An 18,660-nucleotide genomic window follows, 5' to 3' on the forward strand; every position below is an offset into this window, starting at 1 on the left:
AAATTGCCCATGTGCGGTCCGCCGCGGACGAGGTCCGAAAACACACTTGTCTGAACGAGTCTATAGTTACACTGTACAATTAATATTCATGAAATCCAGTGCTATAGAGCATATCGGTGACTTCTAAAAGTACCGTCAGTAACATTAGATTCTATGATCACAGAGGTTGTGTACTGATGATCATTATTCCAAAAATGTCAACTTGTGCCTATAATATTATCTTTTTTTTTTTTTAAATGAACAAGATGGATTACAAAATCTGATATCTCTAAATCTGAACTATAACCTCATTGAGAGTCTTCCTGCGGAAATTCAGAAGTAAGTACCTTAAGTTAGCTGCTCAGCGTGTGAAAGTAAAGGTTTCTTACCTTTGATATTCCTACTGATTAGTAACTTCATTTAAGGCCTCATTAACATGTCCATGTTTCCAGTACATGTGGTATTTATTTTTTTTATGGATACCACATGTACTCATTATAACCTATGGGGCTGTTCACATGTCATCCGTGCTGTTGGGAAAAACAGACAAGGGCCAATACAAGTCTATGCATCCATGAAAAACACGTACAGCACACGGATGGTATATCTGTGCTCTACGTATGCTGTACGTGTTTAACATTGCAAAGTATAGGAGAAGCTTTGTCATTTAATTATTTTTATTTCAGTGATGACACAGATGGAAACACTGATGGCACCAGTCCTGATTTTTCACATACGTGGTTAACCTCTTCATGGCACTTGACATACCTATACGTCATGGTCAGGTGAGGGTTACCTACCGAGGACGTATAGGTACTTCATGACGATCATGTGCAGCGCAGGAGCTGCACCTGCACATCACCGCCGGGAGCTCGACTTACGTGATAGCCGAGCCCCGGCTCTCACAGCCAGAAACAGTGCATGCACCGCCCCCGGCTGTCTAACCATCTAAATGCCGCAATCAATATTAATCCCAATATTTAGGAGGCTTGGACCGGGAGGGGTCTCATCACAAGGGTCTGATCGTCGTCATGGCAACCTGAGGTTGTCATGACGATCCCTGAGTCTGCCCGCTACAGCAAGCCTGTTAGACCAGGCTGAGAGCCTGGTCTAAGACGCTTCTGACATTGTAAGGGCTCTTTCATATGTCGTGATATTTTTGGTACTGGAAAAAACAGTATCGGAGATATCAGTGTCATTGTGTGGCATACATGTGCCGCCCATGTGCTGCATCTGTATAACACATACCGGCGCCTGGGAAACAGCAGTACAGTTTGTGCTTTTCCCAGGCACTGGGTGCTGGAGGCTAGTCTCATCATTGTTCCCTGCTCGTGCTGAGCGTCAGCAAGGGACAATGTTGAGAGTTGTATTCAGCCCCCGCTGTCTACAACAAGTGTAAAATTAAGAAAATTAAAAAAAAAAATAAAAAAAAATCCTTCACCTATCTGAAGTTGAAAGAATCCATAGTGTCCCACGCCGTAATCCAAAAGTATTGGCACCCCTGCAATTCTGTCAGATAATACTCAGTTTCTTCCTGAAATTGATTGCAATCACAAATTCTTTGGTATTATTATCTTCATTTAATTTGTCTTCAATGAAAAAAACACAAAAAGAATTGTCCTAAAGCCAAATTGGATATAATTCTACACCAAACCTAAAAAAAGGGGGTGGACAAAAGTATTGGCACCCTTTGAAAAATCATGTGATGCTTCTCTAATTCGTGTAATTAACAGCACCTGTAACTTACCTGTGGCACCTAACAGGTGTTGGCAATAACTAAATCACACTTGCAGCCAGTTAACATGGATTAAAGTTGACTCAACCTCTGTCCTGTGTCCTTGTGTGTACCACATTGAGCATGGAGAAAAGAAAGAAGACCAAAGAACTGTCTGAGGACTTGAGAAACCAAACTGTGAGGAAGCATGAGCAATCTCAAGGCTACAAGTCCATCTCCAAAGACCTGAATGTTCCTGTGTCTTCCGTGCACATCCCTAGATGTGGACGGAAAATAAAAATTGATGAGAGATTTCAATGCAAGATTGTGCGGATGGTTGATAAAGAACGTTGACTAACATCCAAACAAGTTCAAGCTGCCCTGCAGTCCGAAGGTACAACAGTGTCAACCCGTACTATCCGTCGACTTCTGAATGAAAAGGGACTGTATGGTAGGATACCCAGGAAGACCCCACTTCTTACCCCGAGACATAAAAAAGCCAGGCTGGAGTTTGCCAAAACTTACCTGAGAAAGCCTAAAACGTTTTGGAAGAATGTTCTCTGGTCAGATGAGACAAAAGTAGAGCTTTTTCGGAAAAAGCATCAACATAGAGTGTACAGGAAAAAAAAAGAGGCATTCAAAGAAAAGAACACGGTCCCTACAGTCAAACATGGCGGAGGTTCCCTGATGTTTTGGGGTTGCTTTGCTGCCTCTGGCACTGGACTGCTTGACCGTGTGCATGGCATCATGAAGTCTGAAGACTACCAACAAATTTTACAGCATAATGTAGGGCCCAGTGTGAGAAAGCTGGGTCTCCCTCAGAGGTCATGGGTCTTCCAGCAGGATAATGACCCAAAACACACTTCCAAAAGTACTATAAAATGGTTTTAGAGAAAGCACTGGAGACTTCTAAGGTGGCTAGCAATCAGTCCAGACCTAAATCCCATAGAACACCTGTGGAGAGATCTCAAAATGGCAGTTTGGAGAAGGCACCCTTCAAATATCAGGGACCTGGAGCATTTTGCCAAAGAAGAATGGTCTACAATTCCAGCAGAGCATTGTAAGAAACTCATTGATGGTTACCAGAAGCGGTTGTTCGCAGTTATTTTGGCTAAAGGTTGTGCAACCAAGTATTAGGCTGAGGGTGCCAATACTTTTGTCCGGCCCTTTTTCGGAGTTTTGTGTGAAATGATCAATGATTTGATTTTTGCTTCATTCTCTTTTGTGTTTTTTCCTTGCAAGCATTGCAAGCAAATTAAATGAAGATAATAATACCAAAGAATTTGTGATTGCAATCATTTTCAGGAAGAAACTGAGTAATATCTGACAGAATTGCAGGGGTGCCAATACTTTTGGCCAGCACTGTATGTGCGACATTTGCTCATCACCATGAGTGGTGGCTTGAGGCGACCGCTCACGTTGGAGAGCAAAGGAGAATGACTCGATGCAGTGAGACCGGGCCCCTGACCTATGGGGAACTCACTGCAGAGGCGTTTATAGTGATATGATAAGTTCCCTACCACAGTTGTGCTCAAAAGTTTACATACCCTGGCGGAATTTTTCCTTTCTTGGCCTTGTTTCAGAGAATATGAATGATAACAAAAAAACTTTTCTCCACTCATGGTTATTGGTTGGATGAAGCCATTTATTGTCAAACTACTGTGTTTTCTCTTTTTAAATCTTAATGACAACCAAATACATCCAAATGACCCTGATCAAAAGTTCACATACTCCAGTTCTTAATACCGTCTATTGCCCCCTCTAACATCATTGACAGCTTGAAGTCTTTTGTGGTAGTTGTGGGTGAGGTTCTTTATTTGCTCAGATGGTAAAGCTGCCCATTCTTCTTGGCAAAAAGCCTCCAGTTCCTGTAAATTCCTGGGCTGTCTAGCATGAATGGCGCGCTTGAGATCTCCGCAGAGTGGCTCAATGATATTGAGGTCAGGAGATTGAGATGGCTACTCAAGAACCTTCACTTTGTTCTGCTGTAGCCAATGACAGGTCGACTTGGCCTTGTGTTTTGGATTGTTGTCATGTTGGAACGTCCAAGTACGTCCCATGTGCAGCTTCCGGGCTGATGAGTGCAAATTTGCCTCCAGTATTTGCTGATAACGTGCTGCATTCATCTTTCCTTCAACTTTTACCAAGTTTCCTATGTCTTTGTAGTTCACACATCCCCAAAACATCAGCGATCCACCTACTTGCTTTACTGTAGGAATGGTGTTACTTTCATCTTAGGCCTTGTTGACCTCTCTCCAAATGTAACGTTTATGGTTGTGTCCAAAAAGTTAAATTTTTGTCTCATCACTCCAAATTACTTTGTACCAGAAGTTTTGAGGCTTGTCTCTGTGCTATTTGGCGTATTGTAGGCAAGATACTTTGTGGCATTTGCGCACTAATGGCTTTTTTCTGGTGACTCGACCATGCAGCCTATTTTTCTTCATGTGCCTCCTCATTGTGCATCTTGAAACAGTCACACCGCTAGTTTTCAGAGAGTCCTGAATTTCAGCTGATATTATTTGTGGGTTTTTCTTTGCACCCCAAACAATTTTCCTGGCAGTTGTGGCCGAAAATTTTGTTGGTCTAACTGACCGTGGTTTGGTTTTTACAGAGCCCCTGATTTTCCATTTGTTAATCACAGTTTGGATGCTGCTGACTGGCATTATCAATTCCTTGAATATCTTTTTGTATCCCTTTCCTGTGTTATACAGTTCAACTACCTTTTACCGTAGATCCGTTGACAATTCTTTTGCTTTCCCCATGACTCACAATCCACACACGTCAGTGGCTGGATGAAAGATGCAAGAGTCTGTCTGGATCCTAGAAACTCACTCAGCTTTTATGCACACACACTGATTACAAACAGGTCACAGGTGAGGATGTTACCTTTAGTAGCCATTCAAACCCATTTGTGTCAAATTCTGAGCATGTTATCAGGCCAAAATCACCAGGGTATGTGAACTTTTGATCAGGGTCATTTGGATATTTTTGGTTGTCATTAACATTTAGGCTGTGTGCCCACGATGCGTTTTTCAAGCTTTTACGCTGCGGAATTTCCGCAGCGTAAACGCTTGGGAAACGCTTGGTAAACCTTCCCCCATGGTCTCCAATGCAATTCCGCACTTTCAATGCCCATGCTGCGTATTTTTCCACAGCGTTTATGCTGCGCTCAAAAATCCGCAGCATGTCCATTAATTTTGCGGAAGTGATGCGTTTTCGCCGCCATTAACTTGAATTAGAACGCGCCAATTCCGCAAGACTGCATCTGTACTTGCGTAATTGGCGCATTATAATGTGCGGATGGTACCCGAGTGTGGAGGACAAGAGACTCTCCTCCACACCCAGGTACCATTAAAAGCTGTAAAAAAAAAGAATAAAATAAAAAATAAAGATTATATTCACCTTCCGACGGCCCCCGGACTCCTTCTCTGTGCTTGCCGACAGATCGCGGTGGACTGAAGGACCTGCGGTGACGTCATAGTCATGTGATGGCCGGTCTTTCAGTACAGCGTACCGCGATCTGCCGGCAGCCAGCACAGGAGCGCAGCAAGTCTCAGGGGCCATCAGAAGGTAAGTATAGGTTTATTTTTTTTATTTTTAACCATTCTCTCGGGTCACACTATATAAATCCATGCCGTTTGCATGGATTTATATAGTGTGACCTAGTTGTCAAGCACTTTCCAAGTGATGCTAAAATCTCTTGGAAAGCGCTTGTCAACCCGCATGCGGAAATGCATGTGAAGAACGCTTCATTTCCACATGTCCCTGGCATGAAAAACGCATGTACAATCCGCATGTACAATCCGCATGCGTTTTTTTCTGCCAGGGAGATGCAGAAACGCTCAGGAAAAAATATGGAGCATTTCTGCATCGTGGGCACATAGCCTTAAAAAAAGAAAACAGTAGGGTGACAATAAATGGCTTCACCCAACCAATAACCATGAGTGGAGAAAAAGTTTTTTTGTTATCATTCATATTCTCTGAGACAAGGCCAAGAAAGGAACAATTCTGCCGGGGTGTGTAAACTTTTGAGCACAAATGTATATCCATATTACACATATTATCTATTTTAGAAATGAACTAGTCTGGTAGTTATGCTCCAAACTCTGAGGTATCAGTCTTGCTAATAGTTGCCTCTGGAGAGTGGCGACTTTATCACGATGGTATTGGATATTTGATATTTATGTTTTATTATCAGCAATTACATTGTTATAACAGGGTCTAACAGGGGAAGATAGGAACAGCCGCCAACGAACAGGGGCGCCCATCTTGTATCTCTTAGGGTGCCAACCTCCGCAGTCAGGCAGCACCAGACTAGTTCATTAGTTAGGGAATATTAGGACTATATATATGTTTTTTGGTCCAATTTTTGGGTATAATTATATACAAGGGGCCTATTCAGGTTACCATTTTGAGTGGTCCGACCTACCTTGGAATATCCAAATCTTTTTAACATTGTACGTTACACTAGTCTTTTTGGTGTTTTTTAGATTTTGATTAAATATAAACCATTTTAGGGGATTATATGTTCACATACACGTGAAGGGTTAATAAACTTCTTGAATGTGCTTTTGAGAGGTGCAGTTTTTAGAATGGTGTCACTTTTGGGTATTTTCTGTCATATAGGCCCCTCAAAGTCACTTCAAGCGTGATGTGGTCCCTAAAAAAAATGGTTTTGTAAATTATATTGGAAAATGAAAAATTGCTGATAAAATTTTAACCCTTATAACTTCCTAAAAAAAATATGTTTCAAAAATGATGCTGATGTAAAGTAAACATGTGGGAAATGTTATTTATTAACTATTTTGTGTGGTATAACTATCTGGTTTAATGGCATAAAAATTAAAAGTTTGAAAATTGTGACATTTTAAACATTTTCACCAAATTTCTGATATTTTCACAAATAAACACAAAAGATATTAAGCTAAGTTTACCACTACCATAAAGTACAATGTGTTATGAAAAAACAATCTCAGAATCAGGGATGATCCGTTGAAGCGTTCCAGAGTTATTACCTCATAAAGTGACACTGGTCAGAATTGTAAAATTTGGCTTGGTCAGGAAGGTGAAAACTGGCTCTGGTGTAAAAATCTACTTTGATTATTTAAATGTGCTGTCAAATACCCAAAGGGTAGTCCCAGTCCCAGCAAGTGTTCCAGCTTGCTGGGACTGGCACCCCTTATAATGCCTTCCCCTTGGCCTTGATTGATGCGACATTGTTGTAACACGGTACTGTGTTCTGCAGTCTTGCGTGTGCCCACATGCTCCCAGCTCATGCTTCGTTCTCTACCTGTTTGGGCAAAGGCCTTCATTGTATGTTATTGAGACCAAAGCCCACAGCGAGGAGGGTCCTGAACATTGGCCTGGGCCTGGAACAAACAATACATGTGCAAGATTTCAATTCACAACTGTGCCGTTCTCTATCAAAGCCAGACTATTAGCCATCAAGAGATATACAGCAGGTGAAATAAGTATTGATCACGTTGTCAATTTTCTTAGTAAATCTATTTCTAAAGGTGCTATTGACATGAAATTCTCACCAGATGTCCGTAACAACCCATCCAATGCACACAAAGAAATCAAACCATAGTTGTCCATAAATTAAGTTATGTGTAATAATGAGAAATGGTGCACGGAAAAAGTATTGAATAAAGAAAGAGGGTGCAAAAAGCCATTGAAAGCCATGACACCAGCTGAAGTCTATCTGTAATTAGAAAGCAATCCTGCCACTTAGTGAAAAATAATATCAGCTGGTTCAACTGATGGCCTATAAAAATATGTTTCATTACCAAGGTGCCGCACAAGAAACATCTCATAATGGGTTGATGGGTAAAACCAGTGAGCTGTCCAAGACCTTTGTAACCTTATTGTTGCAAAACATACTTTTGGCATTGGTTACAGAAGAATCTCTTGAGAAAGGTCCTTAAATGAACCAAAATGTTGCCATTATGGGCGATTAAACGTCACCTATTGTACTTATTTTGGAGTGCTGATTTCCTTTTTTCTTTTATCTGGAGGTTTAGTGTTTGCCTGGGAAGTCCTGCACCCATATGCTCCTTTGCTGGTTTCTACTTAGAAAATTGGTGACGTGTTCAATACTTATTTCACCCGCTGGCCACAGAGATATGTTTAGACATGTCTTAAAATGCCCTACTTATCGCTTTAAATGATTTAGTAGGCATGCATTATCTGACAGGACCCCTTTAAAGGCCTTATTATTTCATCTTAACCTTAGGACAATTGGATGTTATCTAGGGAGGGTGCCCACTGAGACCCATGCTGTCAGCTGTGTAAAAGACAGGTGGGGCGAAATGTAGGATTATGTGCTATTTATTAAAATAACAGTACATGGGTACACCAGAGCGAAAGCATTGTAAGCTGCTGTCCATTTTTACTGTAGTGGTCTTGAGTGGGTGCCCTCCACCAAGACATATAGTATATACATTACTGTAGCTTTGACATTTAACCAGAGTGATGTGGTCTCCCGGCTGTGTGCTGCATACATTCTTATCCGTGACCCCATGACTAAATGTTTTGCTCAACTACAGGGATCAGTGCTCTTAATCTCTGGGTGTTTTTGCTAGGAGAAAGCTCATGCACATAACTAGAACATGCTGGGCACCATGGTAAAGCTAACTATCGTCATCCACTAAAGAAAACCGAAAATAGCCGCTGGCTGAAATAACTATTCATAAGACTCAAAATAGATTTTAATGCTAAAGGACATTAGGTCTGCTACATAAACAAGAACAGGTTAGCATATGATAAAATGTGATTAGGGTGGCAAGGATATTCATCAGTTTAGCTCTTGTTACTTCCTGTTATCAGAGTTTAGTTGGCACAGGTGGCATTAAAGGAGAGGATGTATTTAACCATATTTACCCCATACTGTATTTCAAACTATTTCAGAAATATAACTTCTAAACAGCAAACTTGCTGACTTGAAGCGATCTTTGACTGAGATCTTTTTTTCACTCCCTGTATCCAAATGCTCACTTGTATATGTCACCTTCACCTCAAAAATATCTTCAGAATCCATCCTTTTCTTATAGTGGAAAAGCCAAAAATAAGATGTTGCTCTGGTTCATTCTCATCTTGACTACTGCAATGCGCTAATAATCTGTCTTCCTTTAACTGAATTCTCACCTCTACAATCTTTTCTGAATGCAGTTGCCAGGATCACATTTCTGTACAGCTGCTACACCGATGCCTCTACTCTGTGCCAGTCATTGCACTGGTTTACCATCCTTGATAGAATACTATATGAACGTATTACAATCACTCTTAGAGCTCTCCACAGTGCTGCATTGCTCTATTTCTCCTCCCTCATCTCTATCTGCAACCCTATCTATCCTCTCAACAATGCTGCACCACCTACATCTCCTCCTTCATCTCTATATATTACCTTACCTGTTAACTCTCTCCACAGTGCTGCATTGCTCTATATCTCCTCCCTCATCTTTATCTACAACCGTACCCATCCTCCCCACAGTGATGCAATGCTCTACATTTCCTTCATCTTCTGTCTACCTCCCGACAGCATGCTCTTCACAATGTTGCACTACCCTATATCTCTTTCCTCATTTTTGTGTACCACCCTGCCTGTCATCTCCACAGTGCTGATCCACCTACATCTCCTTCCTCATCTCTATCTACCACCCTGCCCGTCCTCTTTACATTGCTGCACCATCTTCATTCTCTTCCCTCATCTGTCTCCCACATACCTGTGCTCTCTGTTCTGGTAATGATCAATGACTAACATCCTCAATAAGCCAAACCTCCAACTCCAAGACTTACCATATCTCATGCTTACCAAAATTCTGGAAAGCACTATCCCAAGCTATCAGGTTAGTTCCCTGTGCCCACGGTTTTTAGTGTACCCTATACAAACATTTTTAGGCAGACATATCACTTTCTTTCTTATCATTTTTTCACTGTTTACACTTGGGCTTCACAAGGTGATGTGTGTGCATCACCAAATGTAGTGGAAATCCATGCTAAAATTAAAAATATTTTCATCAATGAGGTGAATGGAGTTCATCAGCTATGAACTCTGCTCACCTTATTCACATCACCGCGAGTTACTGATACTGCGCTATCACGCAGCTCAGTGTCTCTGCTGGATGCTAGGCTGAATAGTTGCATCATGCAACCATTCAGCAAGGCATCTAGATGTAGCAGAGCTAGACTTGTCACGGGACAAATGGATTACCTTCTCGTCGGACAGGTGAGGAATATGGTGGTTTATTATTTTTCCTTTTTCCATAATAAATGGGTAAAAGACGGGGGTGGGGATATTTATTTCAAATAAAGATGTCAGTGTCTTTATTTCTATTAAAGGACTTTATTCCGGCTGTGTATTATTTACAATATGACTATGAGGTTAGTAATGGGTGCGTCTTATAGACACCTCTCCATTACTAACCCCTGGGCTTGATGTCAGCTGCCAATACAAAGCTGAGAGCTGATGTTTTTAGTCTGGAAGGGGGCCAATATCCATGGCCCCTTTCTAGCCTATTAATATCAGGCCACAACTGTCTGCCTAACCTTTGTTGGTTATTAATTACACGGGGGACCCAACATAATTTTTTTTTGGGGGGCGGGATCCCCCATTTTAATAACCAGTAAAGGCTACAGCTGGGGGCTGATATTAATAAGCTGGGAAGTTTCATGTTTATTACCCCCTTCCCAGGCTAAAACATCAGCCCCCAGCTGTTGGCTTTCCCTCTGTTGGTTAATAAAATTTATGGGGGACCTCACGCCATTTTTTACATTTATTTATTACTTAAATACATGTACAGTAAGCTACACATGCAAAGCACTGATTATATGTCTCACATATTTCTATCTATCTATCTATCTATCTATCTATCTATCTACCTATCTATATGTTTTTAAGAATATTTAATTTGAAAACTATCTTTAAATGACATAGAGAATTACTCTCTGTAAAAGCTAATGTTAAAATCGCATTGCATACTGATTGCATTCGCGTGTAATTCGGATGTCATTCGGATGCTAGGTGAGAAAAATCGCATTATACTCGCATGACACTCGTCTGACTTTTCAGGATCAACATCGGACCACTTTTTTTAACGGTGATGGGTATGAGTCCTCAATGTGAACATGTTTACACGGGTGGGACCTGATGCAATGGGGTGGGGCAGACACAAGTCCTGCACAGGGTTCCTTTACTGTCAGTGTCCGCCCCTGGGTGTGGGTGCCAGGTGTTGGACCCCAACCAATCTAATCCTAAGAATAGGTTGTCAATATCTCAGAACAACCTGTTTAGTTTGTGGTCCATAATCTCTTGGACTGCGTTCCCACTATTAGTATTTGGTGAGTTGTTGATAATGCAGATTTTCTGCACCCAAAATATGCAGCATAAAAAGACTCCCCAAAAACTCATCGTGGGAATGTAGCCTTAGGTAAATTCGACTTTTCTGCATCGAATATTATTCTTTGGGTAAAATCTGCACATAAAACTCAGCGTACCTGCAAGAGAAATTGACATGTTGTGGATTTGACACGCGCACCGAAGGTCAGATTATGCTGCAAAAAAAGTACAGTGGGCAGGAGATTCCTATAAATCCCATCCTTAGCTGTTACTGTAAGACTCTGTTTTTTTTTTAACCTTAGTGTTTTTACATGTTTGGCATGTGTCATACCCAAAATAACATCAGCCAGCAGCGTACCTCAATTTTTAATGTGATCTATGTAGGCTGCAATGTCTTGAAAAACTCAGTATAAACCACAACTGTTTACACAACATCCCCAAAGAGTTGTGTATCCTACCAAACCTTTGTGAGCTGCACCTTGGAAATAACCAACTGGAGACCCTCCCGGAGCAGATCGGCTATCTGGGCAACCTGAAGGAGCTGCGGGTCTACCGGAACAATCTTTGTGGCCTGCCGGAGGTGAGGAACATATGTGCTATTCTCATGTTTGGTATTTTGCCTGTTTTAAAGCTTAAATAATGTATTAATGTGACAGATGAGCCCCCTCTGTGGCTGACAGTGCTGTTAGGGTTATACTTAAGGGGTGAAAGTAAAGCCTAGAATATCAGTGCAAGGAAGTCAACTGTATAATTTTGGAAAGCTGGACAGCTACAGTATTTCTTTCGACTTTCCCTATACACATGCATTCTCAATTTGGCATTCATGTGTTCTCAGAGGGCAAAGAAGAGTAAGGCCACGTGCACACATTCAGTATTGGGTCAGTGTTGTATATCAGTATCTGTAAGTGGTGACGAGTTTCTATTATACTTTTCCTCTGATTGTTCCACTCCTGGTTTTGGCTACAAATACTGATATAAAATGCTGACCAAATACTGAACATATGAACGTGGCTTAAACCTGGCAGTGGCTTATCTTCCCTAAAAACAAAAGGAAAGAGTATTGAAATTCAACATGCTCAATTCTTTCTCCCGTCACCATTTATTGGGGGAGAATTTGCACATAAAATTTTTGTCCAATCCGCCTAAATTGGTGTGGTTTGGTTGATTTTTTTTCCTTTATGTTCATGGGCTCCTTTTAAAGCGGTTTTCCAGGCTTACTAAATTGCTGACCTAACCCTGGGATAAGTCATCAATATGAGATCGGTGGGGGTCCAACAACCGGCATCCTCACCAAGCAGCTGTTGTCTGCGCCATTCACTGTTGTGACTGCTCCTACTACAGCCCAACTCCTATTGAAGTAATTAGAAGCTGTGCTGCAGTACGCAAGAATGGCCACTACACAATGAATGGAGCTGTGCTCTCTTGGCTGAGTTCACTATTTACGTCCGGCTGTCAGCGGATCACTGTTTCCATCCAGCTGAGTGTCGGACCCCTGCCACCCTCATATCGATGACCTATCCTAAATTACCCCACAGACATGACAGTAAAGTCAGCTGGATCGGCCGTCAGTCTAATGTGTATGGGGGCCCCTGACTCTCCCCAGGCATCATTTGTTAGAATTCCAACAGCTGATCCTTATGCTCTCTGGGATATAACCCGCTGTCAGGGGATTCTGGCAACTTCTAGATAACGCAGGAATCCTCGGCGGAGCCAAGCGATCCTGTGTATGTGGGAGTCAGGGAAGATAGCTATCTGCTTAATGATTGTTCAGCCGACAGCTTTCTAATGTGTCAGGGCCTTAAAAGGCTTCTCCAAGAGTGTAATAAAATGACCCCGACATGTAATTCAAACGGCAATCTATCCTAGTCACTTGTCAGGACTGGTTGAAGTCTGAAAAAACACACCTCCTGAGACCTGTGTCTCAATTGACTGGAGAGCCATTTTATTACATTTTTATTAAACATTTTACGGATAGCTCATCAATTTCTTAAACCTAAAAAGACTCATTTAATAAGTCTGTAAGGCTCATTGTTTTCCATAATGTGTAGTCTCCATCTTACATACAGTATGTACATTGTTTTATCTCTAGGGGCTTTGTAGATTGAGGATGTTGAAAATTCTGGATGTTGCAGGAAATCAGATACAGACATTTCCATCCAGGGTAAGTAATAAATCCTTCAAATTAAAGTGGTCGCCCAGGATTGAAAAGAACAATTAGTTTTTTTATTCTCCCAGGAATATTTGCCTCTTTCCTTTAGAGTCTGTGTCTAGTACAACCCCTGGCAAAAATTATGGAATCACCGGGCTCGGAGGATGTTCATTCAGTTGTTTAATGTTGTTGAAAAAAAGCAGATCACAGACATGGCACAAAACTAAAGTCATTTCAAATGGCAACTTTTGGGCTTTAAGAAACACTAAAAGAAATCAAGATAAAAAATGTGATACTCAGTAAGGGTTATTTTTTCAGACCAAGCAGAGGGAAAAAATTATGGAATTGCTCAATTCTGAGAAAAAAATTCTGGAATCATGAAAAACAAGCACACAAAAGAACACTCCAATATATCACTAGTATTTTGTTGCACCACCTCTGGCTTTAATAACAGCTTGCAGTCTCTGAGGCATGAACTTAATGAGTGACAAACAGTACTCTTCATCAATCTGGCTCCAACTTTCTCTGATTGCTGTTGCCAGATCAGCTTTGCAGGTTGGAGCCTTGTCATGGACCATTTTCTTCAACTTCCACCAAAGATTTTAAATTGGATTGAAATCCGGACTATTTGCAGGCCATGACATTGACCTTATGTGTCTTCTTTCAAGGAATGTTTTCACAGTTTTTGCTCTATGGCAGGATGCATTATCATCTTGAAAAATGATGTCATCATCCCCAAACATACTTTCAATTGATGGGATAAGAAAACTGTCCAAAATATCAATGTAAACTTGGGCATTTATTGAAGATGTAATGACAGCCATCTCCCCAGTGCCTTTACCTGACATGCAGCCCCATATCATCAATGACTGTGGAAATTTGCATGTTCTCTTCATGCAGTCATCTTTATAAATCTCATTGGAACGGCACCAAACAAAAGTTCCAGCATCATCACCTGGCCCAATGCAGATTCGCGATTCATCACTGAATATGACTTTCATCCAGTCATCCACAGTCCACGATTGCTTTTCCTTAGCCCATTGTAACCTTGTTTTTTTCTGTTTAGGTGTTAATGATGGCTTTTGTTTAGCTTTTCTGTATGTAAATCCCATTTGCTTTAGGCGGTTTCTTACAATTCGGTCACAGACATTGACTCCAGTTTCCTCCCATTTGTTCCTCATTTGTTTTGTTGTGCATTTCCTGTTGTGGAGACATATTGCTTTAAGTTTCCGGTCTTTGACACTTTGATGTCTTCCTTGGTCTACCAGTATGTTTGCCTTTAACAACCTTCCCATGTTGTTTGTATTTGGTCCAGATTTTAGGCACAGCTGACTGTGAACAACCAACATCTTTTGCAACATTGCGTGATGATTTACCTTCTTTTAAGAGTTTGATAATCCTCTCCTTTGTTTCAATTGACATCTCCCATGTTGGAGCCATGATTCATGTCAGTCCGCTTGGTGCAACAGCTCTCCCAAGTGTGATCACTCCTTTTTAGATGCAGACCAACAAGCAGATCTAATTTATTGCAGGTGTTAGTTTTGGAAATGAAAATTTACAGGGTGATTCCATAATTTTTTCCTCAGAATTGAGTGATTCCATAATTTTTTCCCTATTATTGGTCTGAAAAAAAATTACCCTTACTGAGTACCACATTTTTTATCTTGATTTATTTTAGTGTTTCTTAAAGCCATAAAGTTGCCATTTGAAATTACTTTAGTTTTGTGCCATGTCTGTGATCTGTTTTTTTTTCAACAACATTAAACAACTGAATGAACATCCTCCGAACCCGGTGATTCCATGATTTTTGCCAGGGGTTGTATTACAGCTCATCCCTATTGAAGTGAATGGGGGTTGTGCTCTGTATTACCAGACATGGCCCATAAAAAAGTGTGGTGCTGTTTCATGGAAAAAGGTAGACACATTTTTTTATTCAAGACATCTCCTTAATATCTTTAGTCCAGTTTTGCTCTATTGAACTGTTCACATGCATGCTGCCATCCAGCTAACAAGGAATCCTTACACCTAATGAGCCAGCACATGTAGCTCTTACTGGTATTCTCTAGTCACTCCTGACCTAGATACCAGTTCTCCCAGAGATGATAATGAGTGAAAGTAGCCAAAATGTCATCAGTGACTCGAGATGGGACAGTCGGTCATTGTGCCGCCAGCGGGGATCTGTTTGTTGTTGAGCAATCACTACCCTTCATACTGTGATTCCTGCACACGATGAATGGTGCCGCCGCATTTATGGTTCAGCTGCATCTTTCCAATGGGGATAATCATTTGTTGAGCTTTGTTCACATCTGCGTTCTGTCATAGAACAATGAAAATTACATCTACGTCAGATCATGATGGACACTGACGATTGACTATATTGGGGGCTGCTTCTATTAATGAGTCTGTCCTTTTACTATAAAACTGGTATTTTGACCATCTCTGCAAAAGAGGCTCCGAAAGCAGATGTGAACATAGCCTTAAAGCGGCTGTCTGGTTGAAATTTTTATATATATTTTTTGACCCCTTTGTTTTTCTTCTCTTAAAGGATTGCTCCACTACTTTTATACTGATAACCTATCCTTGGGATAAATCATCAATATCAGATCGGTGGGGGTTGGACAGCCAGTGCACCCATAGATCAGCTGTTCTTGGTGCCGTTGGTGAATAGATGTTACAGCTGTGGAGCTGTACAGTATAGCTCTGCCATCTGTGCATTGGCTGCAGTTGGGTACTGCACATCCAGCCGAACCCATCGGACATTGATGACCTATCCTATATTGATGACCTATTGGTGACAGTTTCAGCCAGTCACTGATGCAAGCAGTTTGGTGCTGTCTACATCAGTATAACTGCTGAGCCCAGTGATTGTCTGCAGCTGTCACATGACGTGGACATGAAATAACTGCTGCAGCCACATCCACAAAGACCGGAGGCTGCCACCTGGAGCTGGTGTGCGAGCGGCAGTGGATGAGTGCAGCTGTCTTTATTTTGGATTAAAGAGAATAATAATCTGGAGAACCCCTTAAAATATTAAAGGGGGTTTCACCTATGCTTTATGGGGGGAGGACTTCACAAAGAAAGACCCTCTAATAGCGTGTAAACAATGTCATATATGTGTGTTTTTCTGACTACATTACATCATAAATAGCATTAGACCACATTTCGCATGTAGGTTTGTTCATTTGTGTTTCCAGATGCACGAAATCCCTTTACGAGAACTATACTGTGAAGAAAATCCTCTGCTTGTAAAGGAGCCGGTGACTGCCATCCAGGATGAGGAGATGTTGTCCCTAAAGGTAAAAATGTGCCCAGACCCTGAGTAGATGATTGAGAGAAATGCCGCAGAATCAATCATGATTAGCTTTTGATGGATGTTCAGTAATGGGGTTTAAAGAATTGAGTAGAAAGTGTTATTATTTGTGATGCTGTTGTGTGGTTGTCTGGTGATGTGATTAGCCAAGATCTGGCGCCAACGTGCACGTCTACACGCAAGTCCGTTCTGCTAGTCTGGCTGCGTACAGTGAAGTCTGTAGGGCAGGCGACTAGTCAGTTGTGTAATTCTGGCACACATGCTGTGTATCAACAGGGTGTGGCTTATCGAAAAATGAGTGAGGCTTTAGCCACAGGAGGTTTAGCTGGAAAGAGGGTGTGGCTTTAGGCAGAAATAGGGCGTGGCTTTAACTGGGTGTGGCTATAGTCATAAAGGGGTGCAGCTTTAACCATAAAGAAGGCATGGCTTTAGCTATTAAGAAGGTATGTCTTTAGACAGAATGAGGGTATGGCTTTAGTCCGAATGCGGGCGTGGCTTTAGCTGGAAAGAGGGTGTGGCTTTATTCTGAAGGAAGGTGTGGCTTAGACGGAAAGAAGGTGTGGTGTAAAGTCAGACAAATTCTATAGATACGCCCAGTCTATCATCCAGCATGAGCCGCTGCGATACCACTGCTGCATTTCAGAATATCTAGTGTAAAGTTATGCTGTCAGGGTATTGGATGGCAATAGTAAATCTGCCCTCACGTTTTTTTTTTACCCTGAATTAGATGCTAGGTTAGAGTCAATCAGTTAAATAGAATTACATTACAGCGACCCTCTAATAAAAAATTTGTAGGATATTGGGGCAGGAATAATAATCCTGACTAATTGTTAAGAAGTGTAAAATTTGATATGCATTCTAAAAATTTTATTTATACTTTACTATGTTCATTAAAAAATCGTAATCTTACAATTTTCACACTGGCCACTGGGGCATTTTTAGACTCATACTTACAGTTCTTTACAGAAGACTTTTCAGAAGTCTCATTATAATCAGAGGCAGGATTACAATTGCAGGTAACACCTCTATACAGAGCAGAAAGCAAAGGATCCACCAATCACAATACAGTGGGTACGGAAAGTATTCAGACCCCTTTAAATTTTTCACTCTTTGTTTCATTGCAGCCATTTGGTAAATTCTAAAAAGTACATTTTTTTTCTCATTAAAGTACACTCTGCACCCCATCTTGCTGAAAAAAACAGAAATGTAGATTTTGTTGCCTATTTATTAAAAAAGAAAAACTGAAATATCACATGGTTATAAGTATTCAGACCCTTTGCTCAGTATTGAGTAGAAGCCCCCTTTTGAGCTAGTACAGCCATGAGTCTTCTTGGGAATGATGCAACAAGTTTTTCACACCTGGATTTGGGGATCCTCTGCCATTCTTCTTGGCAGATCCTCTCCAGTTTCGTCAGGTTGGATGGTGAACGTTGGTGGACAGCCATTTTCAGGTCTCTCCAGAGATGCTCAATTGGGTTTAGGTCAGGGCTCTGGCTCGGCCAGTCAAGAATGGTCACAGAGTTGTTCTGAAGCCACTCCTTTGTTATTTTAGCTGTGTGCTTAGGGTCATTGTCTTGTTGGAAGGTGAACCTTCGGCCAAGTCTGAGGTCTACAGCACTCTGGAAGAGGTTTTCATCCAGGATATCTCTGTACTTGGCCGCATTCATGTTTCCTTCAATTGCAACCAGTCGTCCTGTCCCTGCAGCTGAAAAACACCCCAATAGCATGATGCTGCCACCACCATGTTTCACTGTTGGGATTGTATTGGGCAGGTGATGAGCAGTGCCTGGTTTTCTCCACACATACCGCTTAGAATTATCACCAAAAAAGTTCTATCTTCGTCTCATCAGACCAGAGAATCCTATCTCTCATAGTCTGTAAGTCCTTCATGTGTTTTTGAGCAAACTCTATGCGGGCTTTCATATGTCTTGCACTGAGGAAAGGCTTCCGTCGGGTCACTCTGCCATAAAGGCCCAACTGGTGGAGGACTGCAGTGATAGTTCACTTTGTGGAACTTTCTCCCATCTCCAGGCACAGTGATCTTGGGGTTCTTCTTTACCTCTCTCGCCAATGCTCTTCTCCCACGATTGCTCAGTTTGGCTGGATGGCCAGGTCTAGGAAGACTTCTGGTGGTCCCAAACTTCTTCCATTTAAGAATTATGGAGGCCACT

At 41.5% G+C, this 18,660-nt stretch overlaps 1 protein-coding gene across 1 annotated transcript in view; it reads left to right on the forward strand.

The window, feature by feature from the left end:
* The window catches only part of LRRC69 (leucine rich repeat containing 69), a 42,159-nt gene that overhangs the window by 18,049 nt on the left and 5,450 nt on the right, over positions 1 to 18,660 (forward strand). Inside the window, exons 3-6 of the mRNA XM_073679574.1 lie at positions 246 to 318; positions 11,415 to 11,610; positions 13,120 to 13,191; positions 16,374 to 16,475. Coding sequence (XP_073535675.1) covers positions 246 to 318; positions 11,415 to 11,610; positions 13,120 to 13,191; positions 16,374 to 16,475 — 443 coding nt within the window. The remainder of the gene's footprint in view (positions 1 to 245; positions 319 to 11,414; positions 11,611 to 13,119; positions 13,192 to 16,373; positions 16,476 to 18,660) is intronic.

This window comes from Phyllobates terribilis, unplaced genomic scaffold, assembly GCF_046119375.1.
Source record: "Phyllobates terribilis strain yellow unplaced genomic scaffold, ASM4611937v1 Scaffold_4__5_contigs__length_816908805, whole genome shotgun sequence".
NCBI lineage: Eukaryota > Metazoa > Chordata > Amphibia > Anura > Dendrobatidae > Phyllobates > Phyllobates terribilis.